At 56.2% G+C, this 13316-nt stretch overlaps 3 protein-coding genes across 3 annotated transcripts in view; 2 read left to right on the top strand and 1 right to left on the bottom strand.

Annotated features, from left to right (window-relative positions):
- The window catches only part of QBC33DRAFT_619656 (uncharacterized protein), a gene marked incomplete at both ends in the record, with an annotated part of 1689 nt that extends 623 nt beyond the window's left edge, over positions 1 to 1066 (bottom strand). The window contains one exon of the mRNA XM_060432747.1: positions 104 to 1066. Within this exon, the coding sequence (XP_060283774.1) occupies positions 104 to 1066 (963 nt within the window). The remainder of the gene's footprint in view (positions 1 to 103) is intronic.
- A 434-nt stretch (positions 1067 to 1500) lies between these two features.
- Positions 1501 to 6285, top strand: QBC33DRAFT_611166 (hydantoinase B/oxoprolinase; the record flags this gene model as incomplete). Its single annotated transcript, XM_060432440.1, has 7 exons — positions 1501 to 2550; positions 2626 to 2920; positions 2991 to 4388; positions 4453 to 4563; positions 4659 to 5038; positions 5126 to 5327; positions 5408 to 6285. Exons 1-7 carry the CDS (start codon positions 1843 to 1845, stop codon positions 6283 to 6285), a joined length of 3972 nt encoding a protein of 1323 aa, XP_060283773.1. The 5' UTR covers positions 1501 to 1842.
- Positions 6286 to 7281: 996 nt separating this feature from the next.
- On the top strand, positions 7282 to 13009 carry QBC33DRAFT_619655 (uncharacterized protein). The gene is made up of 9 exons (XM_060432746.1): positions 7282 to 7562; positions 7624 to 7678; positions 7743 to 7981; positions 8107 to 8229; positions 8300 to 9243; positions 9326 to 10376; positions 10743 to 10983; positions 11080 to 12627; positions 12709 to 13009. The coding sequence occupies exons 1-9, from the start codon at positions 7451 to 7453 to the stop codon at positions 12803 to 12805; spliced, it is 4410 nt and encodes a 1469-aa protein (XP_060283772.1). The 5' UTR covers positions 7282 to 7450; the 3' UTR covers positions 12806 to 13009.
- Positions 13010 to 13316: the final 307 nt, after the last annotated feature.

Here is a 13316-nt window from a genome sequence, read left to right as displayed (position 1 = left end):
ACCCCCCACCCCACCCCACCCCCCCCCCCCCCCCGCCCCCCCCCCCCCCCCCCCCCCCCCCCGCGCCCCCCCCCCCCCCCCGCCCCCCCCCCCCCCCCCGCACCTCGAGCAACTTCACCAATCTCCGGTCTACGGTGTCGGAGAAATCAGCAACCATCTCTTCCCTGGTGACGGTCTTAGTCCACTGATCGTATGTCCATGGATCTTCGCTGAATTTGCATGCGACCAAGTTCAACTGGGTGCCCTTTGAGATGGGGTATGTCATGAAGTTGACGTTGTGTCCGATGAAGCATTTCGCGTCGCCCGCGTGACTGCCGAGGATTTTCAAGGCGTCGTCCATCGGAATGGTGGCCCTGTACGCATACTTGCCACTGTAAGTCGCCGCCACCTCGCTGGGGTACCGCTCGGCGAGAACGTAACTCCTCACAGGCCCCTTCACGCCATCGGTGCCGACCACGGCCGAGGCCTGCGCGACCTCGCCGTCCTCAAATGTGATGGTCACTCCGTCCTCGGCCTGCTCCATGGCCTTGACCCGCTTGTTAAAACGGACCCTGTCTCGGGGGATCATGCTCGTCAGTATGTTCAGCAGGTCCCAGCGATGTGCGCTGGTCCGCTCGTAGCACTCGGCTCCGAACGGGGCGGGAACCCAGCCGCGCCTCGTACCGAATCCCTCCTCCGTGTACAGGGCGTCCATGGCGACGTGGAGTTTGTTTGGGGTGACGTTGCCGGAAGAGATGTCGCCGTACATGGTGCGTAGCTTAGGATCGATCATGTCCATCGCGCGGAGGGCGTTGGGCCCAAACCCCACTCCGGCACCGACAAGACTGAACTTGGGGGCGGCTTCATAGAGCACGAAAGAGACGTTGTTCTTGAGGCATCCGATGGCGAAGGTGAGACCCCCTATCCCAGCCCCTATGATTGCAATCTCGAACGGGGGCTCGCCGTGAATTTTGGAATCGACAGAGTGCGTGGCCTTCGGGAGATCGACGTCATCTTGTTGTCCAGTCCCGAAGAAAGAGAAGACGGACGTGTAGGTGCTCCTCAGGCAGGATAAGATGGTGCCCATGGTGTGAGAGTGCCGGCTGTCAGAATGTTCTCGCGACGATATCGAGAAGCAGATGCAAATTATTAGTTATTAATTATTATGGTCCATCGAGACGATCCGCCTCGGCAGACCACCTACCGATTTGCATCGGGAATTCGATCACGGAGATGCCAGTAAACTCGGTCAATAAAGGGGAAGCCAGACATGCCGTGATCTGCCCCACCCTCGACGACTTGGTGTCGATCGGATGCGAACAGCCGAACCTGCATTCCGGATGCATGTAAGCCGCGCTACTAACAATCCGACATACCCGCTCGGCGCTAGTTAATGATTGGCGGTTTGGTCGATTACTCCTCGTCCTGGGCGGCGAAAGAGCATGCACTTGATTGATTGGTGTAAAGCTGGGCTTACTACGTAATCCAGCGACGATCCGCCTAGCTCAGCTCGCTGTGCGGCTTGGTTGCATGCCGCACAGCTCTGTATGGCAGATGGATGAAGCAAGCTCGTTTCGAGACTGCCATGGATTGCTCGGATGAGCGTATCCGCAGTGGCAGCTGAGTGTTTACGGGGGCGTCTCGCCTACGATCGGCGAAGGTGTCCGGTAGCAGATCGATGCGATCGGAGAACAGAGCGACCCCGCGGATGGTATCCGGCACGAAAACAGAACAGGAAAAAAAAAGGGAACAACGGAAATCGCAGTCGCGAACATTGTCTCCTTAAAAGAGCTGGCCATACCGGCATCTTATGCAGCAGCAACACCACGACAAACTCCCCTCTTTGAACTCAAAAACGGCATCATGCGTGGCTCAGCAGTGAACGGGGGCATCCAGATTGCTATCGACCGCGGTGGTACCTTTACCGATGTCCACGCGATCGTCCCCGGCCGAGACGACATTGTGCTCAAGCTCCTCTCTGTCGACCCGCAAAACTACCCTGACGCACCCGCCGAGGGCATCCGCCGGGTGCTTGAGGAGGCGCTTGGAAAGCCGGTGCCACGTGGTGATCCTATCGACCTTTCCCCCGTCTCAAGCATCCGCATGGGCACGACCGTGGCAACCAATGCGCTGCTAGAGAGGAAGGGCGAGCGGTCTGCCCTGCTTATCACCAAGGGATTTCGGGACCTTTTGGTCATCGGGAACCAGGCTAGACCGGATATATTCGACCTGACGGTGTCTAAGCCGGGTGTCCTCTACGAGAAAGTCATCGAAATCGACGAACGAGTGACCTTGGAAGGGTTTACCGAGGACCCAGATAAGAAGGTTATTGATGCTGCCTCTGACCCCAACCTTGTCATCGGACTTTCAAAGGAAGTGGTTCGCGTCCTACGCAAGCCGGATTTAGATCACATCCGCAAGGAGATCCTGAGCCTCCGTGACGAAGGCTTCAAGAGTTTGTCTGTGTGTTTCATGCACAGTTACACCTATCCAGACCACGAGCTTGCCGTCGCCAGGATTGCTGAAGACCTGGGCATGAGCGTATCCGTCAGCTCTGCTCTGCAGCCAATGGTGAGAAGAAAAAGAGCCGGATCCATAAAGACTCAGGAGGGATATGACTGCTAACAAAATACTTCCCGACAACAGATCAAGGCGGTACCCCGTGGGCAGTCTGCAACCGCTGACGCGTACCTCACTCCCCTGATACGCGGTTACGTAGGAGGTTTCAGGGAAAACTTCATCGGCCGCCTGGGAGATTCCTCGACCACACGCTGCGACTTCATGCAGAGCGATGGAGGACTGGTCGATTTCCGCAGGTTTTCCGGCTTGCGCGCAATCCTTTCTGGTCCTGCGGGTGGCGTGGTCGGCTATGCGCAGACATCATTCGACAAGGACAAGGGAAAGCCAATCATCGGCTTCGACATGGGGGGCACATCGACAGGCACGTCCACCAGCAGACCTCCTCTTTTTTTTATCCATGGAACTGACAGCTTACTTTTTTAAACAACCAGATGTCTCACGATATGCCGGCGCATATGAGCACGTTTTTGAAACCAACACTGCAGGCATTGCGCTCCAAACGCCTCAACTAGACATCAACACTGTCGCCGCCGGTGGGGGTTCGTGCCTAACCTGGTCCAACGGACTGTTCAGGGTCGGCCCGGAGAGCGCCGGTGCTCACCCAGGCCCGGCATGTTACCGAAAGGGCGGTCCCCTCACTGTCACCGATGCAAATCTGTTCCTCGGCCGTCTTGTTCCCGAGTACTTCCCCCAGATCTTTGGAGAAAACGAGGACCAGCCGCTGGATGTCGTCGTGACCCGAAAACTGTTTGAGCAGCTGAAGGAAGAGATCAACTCATCTCTCCCGCCCGAGTCATCCAAGCTGACGGCTGAGGAAGTCGCCCTAGGGTTCCTCCGGGTCGCCAACGAGAGCATGTGCCGGCCAATCCGCACCCTAACCGAGGCTCGTGGCCACGATGCCGCGCACCACGACCTTGCAGTTTTCGGCGGCGCTGGTGGGCAGCATGCTTGCTCCATCGCCTCCGCCTTGGGAATCGGCCGAGTCATCATGCATCGCTTCAGTTCCATTCTTTCTGCTTACGGCATGGCCCTTGCAGACCTCGTGTCTGACGTACAAGCACCCCTAGCCTGCGCCTTCAACGATGCAACCCTCGGCCAGATAAAGACGGTTGCGGCTGAGCTCCGATTGAAAGCCGAGGCCAGCCTCAGAAGCCAGGGCCTCGACGGCGATACTGCTGTGGAGGACGAACTGTTTCTTCACATGCACTACGAGGGATCGGATACGCTGATCATGATCTCCCAGGATGGGGAAGACTGGGACTTTGCAACCAAGTTCATCCAACGCCACCGGCAGGAGTTCGGCTTCACTATGCCCCGAGAAGTCTTCGTGGGCGACGTCCGTGTTCGTGCTGTTGGAAAGAGCAAGGCTGCTGCGTTGGTGACAATCCCAGCGAGGGAGATGAGCAAGATGGCATTTTCTCCAGCGCCCGAGAAAGCTGTGCAGATGGTCAAGAAGATCTTCCTGGACGGCTCGGGCTGGCAGGAAATCCCGGTGTACCTGCTTAACTCGCTCCAGCCAGGCAACCAGGTCAGAGGCCCGGCCATGATCATCGACAACACTCAGACGATAGTGGTCGCCCCCAACGCAAGAGCCACCGCGCTAAGGGAACACATTGTCATCGACATTGAGACCCTAAAGCTACACAAGGATTCCTTGACTCGCTCAGTCCTTGATCCTGTCCAGTTGTCCGTCTTCGGGCACCGTTTCATGGGCATTGCCGAGCAGATGGGTAGGACGTTGCAAAAGACTAGCGTCAGCACCAACATCAAGGAGCGACTGGATTTCTCGTGCGCCCTGTTCTCGGGAAGCGGCAAGCTTGTCGCAAACGGTAAGCTGAGAAGAAACCTGTCTGGTAAATAATATGTCGAGCTACTGGTAGCTAATGCTAGCAGCTCCTCACGTTCCGGTCCATCTCGGAAGTATGCAGTACGCAGTGCTTTGGCAACACGAGCACTGGAAAGGAAAGCTAAAGGAAGGCGATGTCCTGGTGTCAAACCATCCTAGTAATTCAGCCCCCTCTATCATGATTTTGGAACCCCCTAATCAACCACACGCGTGAGCACACAAACTGACCGCTAATACTTAATCAATTACTTAGTTTGTGGCGGCACTCATCTGCCAGATATTACAGTTATTACCCCCTTCTTTAAGGACGGGAAGATCGTCTTCTACGTCGCCTCCCGAGGACACCACGCCGACATTGGCGGCATCTCTGCAGGCTCTCTCCCACCCAACTCGACAGAACTATGGCAGGAGGGTGCAGCTATCGAGGCTGTCAAACTTGTCGAGAACGGGGTGTTTAATGAAGATGCCATGCGGGAGCACCTACTTGAGAAGCCTGCCAGGTATCCAGGATGCAGCGGCGCCCGCAACTTGTCAGACAACTTCGCAGACCTTCGTGCCCAGACCGGTGCCAACCAGAAAGGAATAAACCTGATCAGTCAACTAGTCGAGGAGTATAGCCTCGAGACCGTCTTGGTATGTCTTTTCCAATGACCAGCAGACAGACCATTGACGATCGGCTCTTGGAAATTTCCAAACCCAATTGCTGACTCTTTATAACAGTTCTACATGAACGCAATCCAGGAAAACGCCGAGCTTGCTGTCCGCCGCTTGTTGAAAGACATGTATGTCAGATCTGGTGGACAGCCACTTGAAGCTGTTGAGCACATGGACGACGGCACACCGATCAAACTCAAGATCACTATCAACGGCAAGGACGGTAGTGCCGAGTTTGATTTCACAGGCACTGGTCCCGAGGTTTACGGTAAGACCCCGTCTGAGTCTGAACCGCATAAGTTCAATGCAAACTATACAGAACTGCGGACTAAACTGATTTGCATTTAGGAAGCACAAACGCCCCCACCTCAGTCACATATTCCGCCATCATCTACGTCCTGCGCTGCCTAGTGAAGGAAGACATACCCCTTAACCAGGGCTGCCTGACCCCAATCAACGTCATCATGCCTCCACGAACCCTGCTCTCGCCCAGCGCCGAGGCCGCCGTGGTGGGCGGCAACTGCGTGACGTCGCAGCGCGTCACCGACGTGATCCTCCGCTGCTTCGACGTCTGCGCGGCCAGCCAGGGCTGCCTGAACAACCTCACCTTTGGCAAGAGCTCGCGCCTCGACGCCAACGGCAAGTACACCCCGGGCTACGGCTACTACGAGACGATCGCCGGCGGGGCCGGCGCCGGGCCGACCTGGCGCGGCACGGACGGCGTCCATGTGCACATGACCAACACGCGCATAACCGACGTCGAGATCTTTGAGCGCAGATACCCCTGTCTTGTGCGGGAGTTCAGTCTCCGCACCGGCAGCGGCGGCGGCGGTCTGCATCCGGGCGGGGAGGGCTGCGTGCGTGACATCGAGTTCCGCGAGCCGCTGTCCGCGGCCATCCTCTCGGACCGGCGGGTGCACGCGCCGTACGGCTTGCGCGGCGGCGACCCCGGCGCCGTTGGGGTGAACCTGTTCGTCAAGAAGCTGCCCGGCGGCGAGGACCGCGTCATCAACCTGGGCGGCAAGAACTCGATCCAGGCGGACGTCGGCGATCGGATCGTGATACGGACGCCGGGGGGCGGGGGTTGGGGGAGGAAACTGAGCGGGGAGACAAATGGTTGCCTTGTGAACGGACATGCGTCGGTGAATGGAAACGGGATGAGTGTGCCTTATATGCGGGGGATGGGAAGTGTCGCATCGACCCAATCCATGCAGAACAGTAATTAGCCAGACATTAACCACACAGTCGCGTCATTCAGCACTCCAGACCCCGGGGTGTTGGCATTTCTTGGTGGCATACACTGCATTGTTAAACATTGTGAACAAACCATCGTCTCCGAAATATCATGTTGCATATAAGTTCTACCTGTTTGCCCCATGTCCTTATCTCCAACTGCCTTTTCCAATTGCCGTCTCGGTGATCCCCTGGGTTTATCCTTAATGGAAGGATGATGCCCCTTTGACCTCGGGATCTCATGGTTCTTCCCCCACATCGGGACCCACCTATTATTACCACTTTCCTGTGTCCGGTGCCACCACTTTGGAGCAACCCCGTTTGCGGGGGAGAGCGGGGAGGAATCGTTGGTACTTCAAAGGGATAATTACCGTCCCACTGCTGCTGCTGGAGGAGCGAAAACAGAGTCACAATCGAATGCTTCCACGTCCTAGTCTCTCGCAACTAAGGACAGCAGAACCCTCCTCGCCGATTGAAGGGACATCATAATGTCTACGTCAACCGCTCCTAACGATCTTCCAGTACAGCGTGGGACGAACCACGCGTGGAGGAACCTCAGCCCCAATGCGTGGGCCAGGATGCTGTACGTACTTCAGCCAGCAGAGCCAATGCTCATCGGGGGGCGCAATCTTGAGGACAACACTACGTCGACAATCCCTGGTTATGAAGCACCTCATTGAATATCGCTGAGAGCCAAGGCGGTTACAGGCAAGAAACTGGCTTCGTCACATGTATCCATCTACCTACATTGCCTAGGTATTTTCCATTCACTTAACAAACAAATCCCCTGGAAGATTCGTTGGCGTAGTATTGTCCAAGACATCGGCAAACACCCCTGTCAGCCACCTCCCTAGGTAAGTTCACTAGTAGACACGCTAGGAGTAGGGAGACGTTATCGTTGGTCAATCTAGACACAGTGCAGGAAGTTACTCCGCACAACCCCGCACAAAACCCCCAAGTTGTTGCTTGGAATTGGGGTCTGAGCTTCAGGTGAGCCGACTGAAAGTGCCGGAGTTTTCCTGCTCCTCCATCGTAACCCTTGCCATCCGTGCATACATTTTCATCACTCCATCTCCTTCATTCGTACATACCAACCATCTTGCTCCCCACCAGACTGACCAGCTGTAATCACGGTTCCCCGGGCCCACAGGAGCTGTCATGGAGTCTTCACCAGGACCCAAAAAACAACCCGCCCAAGGCCTCTTCCAATGCTCGATGTGCCAACGCACCTTTGCAAGGGTCGATCACCTCTCCCGACACGTCCGATCTCGTGAGTCCCACGATGCCTCGCCTTGGGATAGCTCTGCTCTGGTACTAATAGACAGGTGCAGATCTCCAGGAAAGGCCATTCCAATGCCAGAGATGTGACAAGGCTTTCGGCCGGCTGTACGTTCGCAGACCGCGTCGACTTTCCCATATCTCTTTCCTGACCTAACCCATCATTTCTCAGGGATCTCCTTAAAAGACATGCCGCCTGCCATGAAGACAGCGAAACTGGCAGCAAAAGGCAAAGACAACAGCATAGTCAGGCACAAAGGGTGTCACAGGCTTGCAAGGGCTGTGCCACGGCCAAACTCAAGTGCGAAGATAAAAAGCCGTGTGGGAGATGCCGGCAGAAAGACATTGCCTGCGAACCAGACAGCCGTCATCCTGCGAAACAGGCGAAGCATGACGGAGCACAGTCATCTCGTAGGGCTCTCCTTTTTGTTCTTTCTCTATTTCTTTCTTACCTCGTCCCACAACGCACAAGGATCAAGTGGTTGAGATGTTGGAGAGGTGTAATAACATGGGCTAACGTCAGTGCTGCCGAGAAGTAAACATTACCCCCCCGGGCCGTTCACCTGCCAATACACCCCCAGAATTGGCTGCTGCCGTGGTCGGGATGGCTTCAGTCGACCAGGCGGCGAAATTGTCCAGCCAAAACTCCGTGGTACACAGTACGAACGCCCTTCGTCCCTCCCTAGCTGCAGCATCTTGACGAGCGTTGACTTCCCGGATAATTAATAGGTCAAGTCTTCCCGCAATCCGACATTCCGAGTGCGCCGACTTTCGGCTTTCCCGAACACGAAATGTCCGGTTTCCTCAGGGGAGTAATGACACCGTCTCATCCTAGCTCTCTGTGCCCCTATGCCCCTCCGACGTGGCCGGACCTAAATGCTGGTATTGGAGACGGCGGCCTCCTCGATTTCACTACCGAGGGTTTTGACCTTGACGACGCGGACATGGGCTTTGTGGCCCAATTATGCAGCGACTTCCACGGCATTGATTCTCATCATCCGCAACTTCAGGTACCCCGGCAGGCACCTGAGACAATGGGGCTAGGCAACACCCGGAGGCACTCGGCGGCACTCGGAGCTGAAGCTTACAAGAGATCTTCATTCGGTGTCTGGCATCCGGCGCAGCACGACCACGGAGGCGCAGAGCTCGAGAACCTTTCCGCTCCGAGTGCCGCCGACGGTTCCCCCGAGACCCAGATAGCAATCGATTACCGTTGTGTTGGAGAGAACTTGGACCGGACCACGAGAGACGAGTTCCTGGCCATGATACTTCGCACCTGCAAACCCGAGAAGTTGCAGTATGTCTTGAGGGCATTTCCCACGCCAGAATTCCTCGACGAGCTGCTCCAGAGTTTCTTCTCCCATCACTACCAAAAAAAAGACTCCTTCATCCACATCCCGTCTTTCAGACCAAATCAACAGAAGCCGGAACTCCTCGGGGCCATCGCAGCCGCTGGCGCCACCTTGACCGATATAAGATCCTTGCATAAACTCGGGTTTGCCATGCAAGAGGCAGTGCGCGCGACGATACAGGACAGATGTGAGGAGTCGAACGCAATGACGAGGGAACTCTGGATCCTCCAGGCCTTCATTTGTGAGCTTGAGATTGGGCTCTGGAGCGGCATCAAGCGGAAGATGGAGATAGCCGAGAGTCAACCCCAGATCGTGTTCACGGTATGTTTGCCCGAGAAAACATCACGTATTTGTTTGTGATGATCTCAACAATAGCTAAGAACATTCGGGGGTGTATAATTAGATGCTTCGACGTGCTGGCAGATTCCACAGGCTGAAGCAGATGTCATCCACACCACTTCCCGAGGACACGGGCGAGACCTTGCATCGGCAATGGCTCGAATGGGTGGAGCAGGAGAGTCTCAAGCGGCTTGCATTTCACGCATTCCTCCTCGATGCGCAGATCAGCATGGCGATGCTGACCAACCCCATCATCTCATACGCGGAACTGGCCATCCCCTTACCGGAATCGCAGGATCTGTGGATGGCCGAAGACGCCGAGCAGTGGAAGGCTCTCTATCTCGGGCGATCCAGACCGCCGCAACATCAGCAGCCTAGCCTGGCCCATTTCCTACGTGAGCCCATCGAAGTCCCGGAGTACTATGACCAGGATTTCTCTCACCAGATCATCCTCCACGGGATGTGGGGGATGATATGGCAGCATTCCCAACTGCTTTCGGCGCTTGGAAAGCTCGGGCAGCCGCAGGCCGCCATTGCACTGCGACACCAAGATATCCAACAGGCAGTCCAGCATTTCCGAATCAACCTATCTGCGGGCCATGTTTCCCCTTGTCCCGAGACCAGCCTCGTCCTCGAGCTGCTGCCGATGTACCTGCACTCGTCGCTCGCGGAGATCCAGCTCTTTGCCGGCAAGGAGGGTCTCGACGACGCCCGCCGTGTGCTCCCGTCTCTCCAACGATGGGTGGACGGCTCCGATTCGCGGCAGGCAATCTGGCACGCCGGCCAGGTCCTCCGCGCCGCAAGAGGATTCCGCACCAAGCAGCTCCGCGGCTTCTTCATCATTGCCGTGTACCATGCGAGCCTCGCCATTTGGACATATGGCGTCATCGCGCAGGCCAAGGATGCCGCCGCCCGGGAGGGACAGAAGACTACGAGCGAGACGCGTCTCGTGTGCCTGGATGGACCCGAGACTCCAGCGATACAGCAGTTTATAACAATGGGGAAGGGTATTCCGAGCATTACCCGCGCCCATGGTGACGGCACCTCGGCTACAAGCACGATCCCCCTCTCAGACCAGGACGCGGTCATGAGTGTGGTCTTGGCGACACTCAAGAGTAATTTCCCCTGCTGCCATAAAGAGCAAGCACCCCCGCCGCTAGTCGAAAACCTGATTCAACTACTGCGGGATCTGGGGAAAGCGGCGGGGACGGTTGGGGTTTGAGGGAGGGTAGAGAGAATTGTTGCATCGGGAGATGAGGGCCACATCCCGAGAAACCCACACCCACACGCCCCTGCTCTGTCCCCATTGCCACCTCCGCTTCTCCAATAACCCGTCCCGCAAAACGGCTAAAACAACCTGAAGGCTGCTGTGTTGGGGCGACTGTTGTGTTCGTTGACCTTTCAGTCACATGGTCCGTTTTTCTCACGCAGCCAATCTCAGTCCCTTGTAATTTAGCTGGAGTCTCTCTACCCAACAACAGCAACACCCTTGCCTGGCTGCAATCTTTGCCCCAAGATGCCGAACCCAATTAGACATGACCTACACACCATCGACGAGACGTCGTTCCCCTACGTTTACGAGCAAAATGCCACCATCGAACTCAAATCCTGCGACGGACTCGTCCGGTGCAACATACATCGTCCGAAAGGTTCCGGCCCCGAGCAGAGAGTTCCTGTCCTAGTCACCTATGGCCCCTACGGAAAGGATACGCCCTATGGAGAGTACGTGAGCCCACCTTCCTATACGCGACACCATAATTACAAACACAGCATAACATACTGTATTTGATACAATCAAAACTGACACGATTTCCACAGTTTTCATGCGAAATCCTTCTCTGAAGTTAATCCCCAGCACAAGTCGGCGCATTCGGCCTGGGAGACGCCGGACCCAGGCTTCTGGACCAGCCACGGATATGCCATCGTACGTGCAGACGAACGCGGCATTGGCCAGTCCCGTGGCAGACTTGACACCATGTCTCGCGGGACCAGCGAAGCCTTCTTCGAAGTCATAGAGTGGTGCGCCGACCAGGCCTGGTCCAGCGGCAAAGTCGGCCTTCTCGGAATCAGCTACTACGCCGGAAGTCAATGGCGGGCCGCTGCCCGGAGGCCAAAGGGTCTCGCCGCCATGATTCCCTGGGAGGGCATGTCGGACTACTACCGCGATCGTTGCCGCCATGGGGGGATCTTATCAAACAACTTCATCAAGTTTTGGTGGAATCGACAGGTTGTGGCAAATCAGTACGGCAGGCCGCGAGATGAGGCAATTTTCAAGGTCAAAGACATCGCAGGAGACGGACCGATGCGACCGAAGTCGGCACCTGAGTCAGCTGAGGGCAATCTGCCCGAGGAGGAGCGCGCCAACAACCGCCAAGACCAAACGATTGACAACCAGAAATATCGTTTCCGCGACGAGGAATACTACGCTTCCAAGGAATACGACATGGGCGACATCCAGGTTCCGCTACTGTCCGTGGGCAACTGGGGCGGTATTTTGCTGCATCTTCGTGGCAACATCGAAGGTTACGTCCACGCAGGCTCGGAACGGAAATGGCTGCGCGTCATCACCGGTCGTCATGATCTGCCATTCTACTACGACCAGGAGGTTGACATCCAACTCTCATTCCTCGATGCCTTCCTCAAGAATGAGGACCGTTCAGGGTGGACAACAGGACAGGTCCCCCCGGTGGACTTGGTCCTGCGAAAGGGTGACGTCGGTTTCAACAACCCCAAAGCTGAGAGCACATACCCCCGCCGCACGGAGAATGAATGGCCCATCGCCCGCACGCAGTGGACAAAGTGGTATCTCACGCCGCAGATGACTCTAACCGCAGATGTGGGCCAAGCCCAAGCGGCGAGCGCGAGACGGCAAAAGCTCACGTACGAGGCACTCGGAACGCTAGACAATCCGCGGCTCATTCAGTTTTCCACGGATCCCTTCAAGCAAGAGACCGAGATTACCGGCAATATCGTGGCGCATCTCGCAGTCAGTGCCACCCCTCAGCCAAACGGGCCCACTCCGTCCGATATCGACTTGTTCGTCACGCTACGCCACATTTCTCCCCAGGGAAACGAAGTGTTCTACACTGGCACAGCAGGTGACCCCGTCCCGGTAACCAAGGGCTGGCTAAGAGTTAGCTTGCGGAAGGTTGCCACCGAGCATCCCAAACGCCGGCCCTACCTGCCCTGGAGGGAGTATCTGAGCACCGACGTAACCCCTGTCATCGTCGGGGAGATCTACGAGGTCGATGTCGAGGTGTGGCCAACTTGCGTTGTACTTGAGAAAGGTGCAAAGCTGGTATTAGAAGTGGCAAGCGGGGACACTCAGGGGTCAGGGATCTTCAGACATGACGATCCGATTGACAGGTTAGACTTTCCGTTCTCGTCTTGCCTAGGTTCCTCTAACACATGATGGGATAAACTGGCTAATTCACTAATTTTATCTAGGGCTCCGAGCAAGTTCCAGGGTCTCAACCACGTCTGCTTCAGGCCAGAAGCACTGAACTATGTGATGTTGCCTGTTATCCAGCCCAAGGAGACGTGACACCGTCATGGAGTTGTTTGGGATTCTGTGAAGTAGGGTTGGTGTTCGAGATGCATCAAGGGCATATTACTTCCTCGTGGGGATGGGGATGACAATGGATCCATTACGACGTAATTATAAATGCCAGGTCTCTCCATATATCCTCTAGACCCAATTAGATAGATGCACGCTGCTCCTGCAGTAATTGAACAGTTATAATCCCGGACCTTCTATACTGGTAAAAGTCTAGTTTGTGCTTTGAATAAATTACCATTTTTTACGCTCAGTAAGTTTGAACTATAAGGAAATGGTGATATGCTCTTCAAATTGTGGTGTTGGCCTGATATTGCTAGTCTAGATGTGTATTCGAAAGGTTGTCACTCCCAACTCAGTGATAGGAGGGGCAGGGAGAATGCATTCGAGTAGAATCCACCCCTTCCCCCCCGGGGGGGGGGGGGGGGGGGGGGGGGGGGGGGGGGGGGGGGGGGGGGGGGGGGGGGGGGGGGGGGGGGGGGGGGGGGGGGGGGGCACG

This window comes from Phialemonium atrogriseum (genome assembly GCF_030411735.1).
Source record: "Phialemonium atrogriseum strain 8032-3 unplaced genomic scaffold QBC33scaffold_12, whole genome shotgun sequence".
Lineage (NCBI taxonomy): Eukaryota > Fungi > Ascomycota > Sordariomycetes > Cephalothecales > Cephalothecaceae > Phialemonium > Phialemonium atrogriseum.
This window is presented reverse-complemented; position numbering and strand designations above follow the sequence as displayed.

Bases quoted from the DNA above. Each gene is read 5' to 3' on its own strand.
- QBC33DRAFT_619655 (XM_060432746.1), top strand. From the start codon at position 7,451: ATGGAGTCTTCACCAGGACCCAAAAAACAACCCGCCCAAGGCCTCTTC. The intron at 9,244-9,325 runs GTATGTTTGCCC...GTGTATAATTAG, and splicing joins AACCCCAGATCGTGTTCACG to ATGCTTCGACGTGCTGGCAG. The intron at 12,628-12,708 runs GTTAGACTTTCC...AATTTTATCTAG, and splicing joins CATGACGATCCGATTGACAG to GGCTCCGAGCAAGTTCCAGG.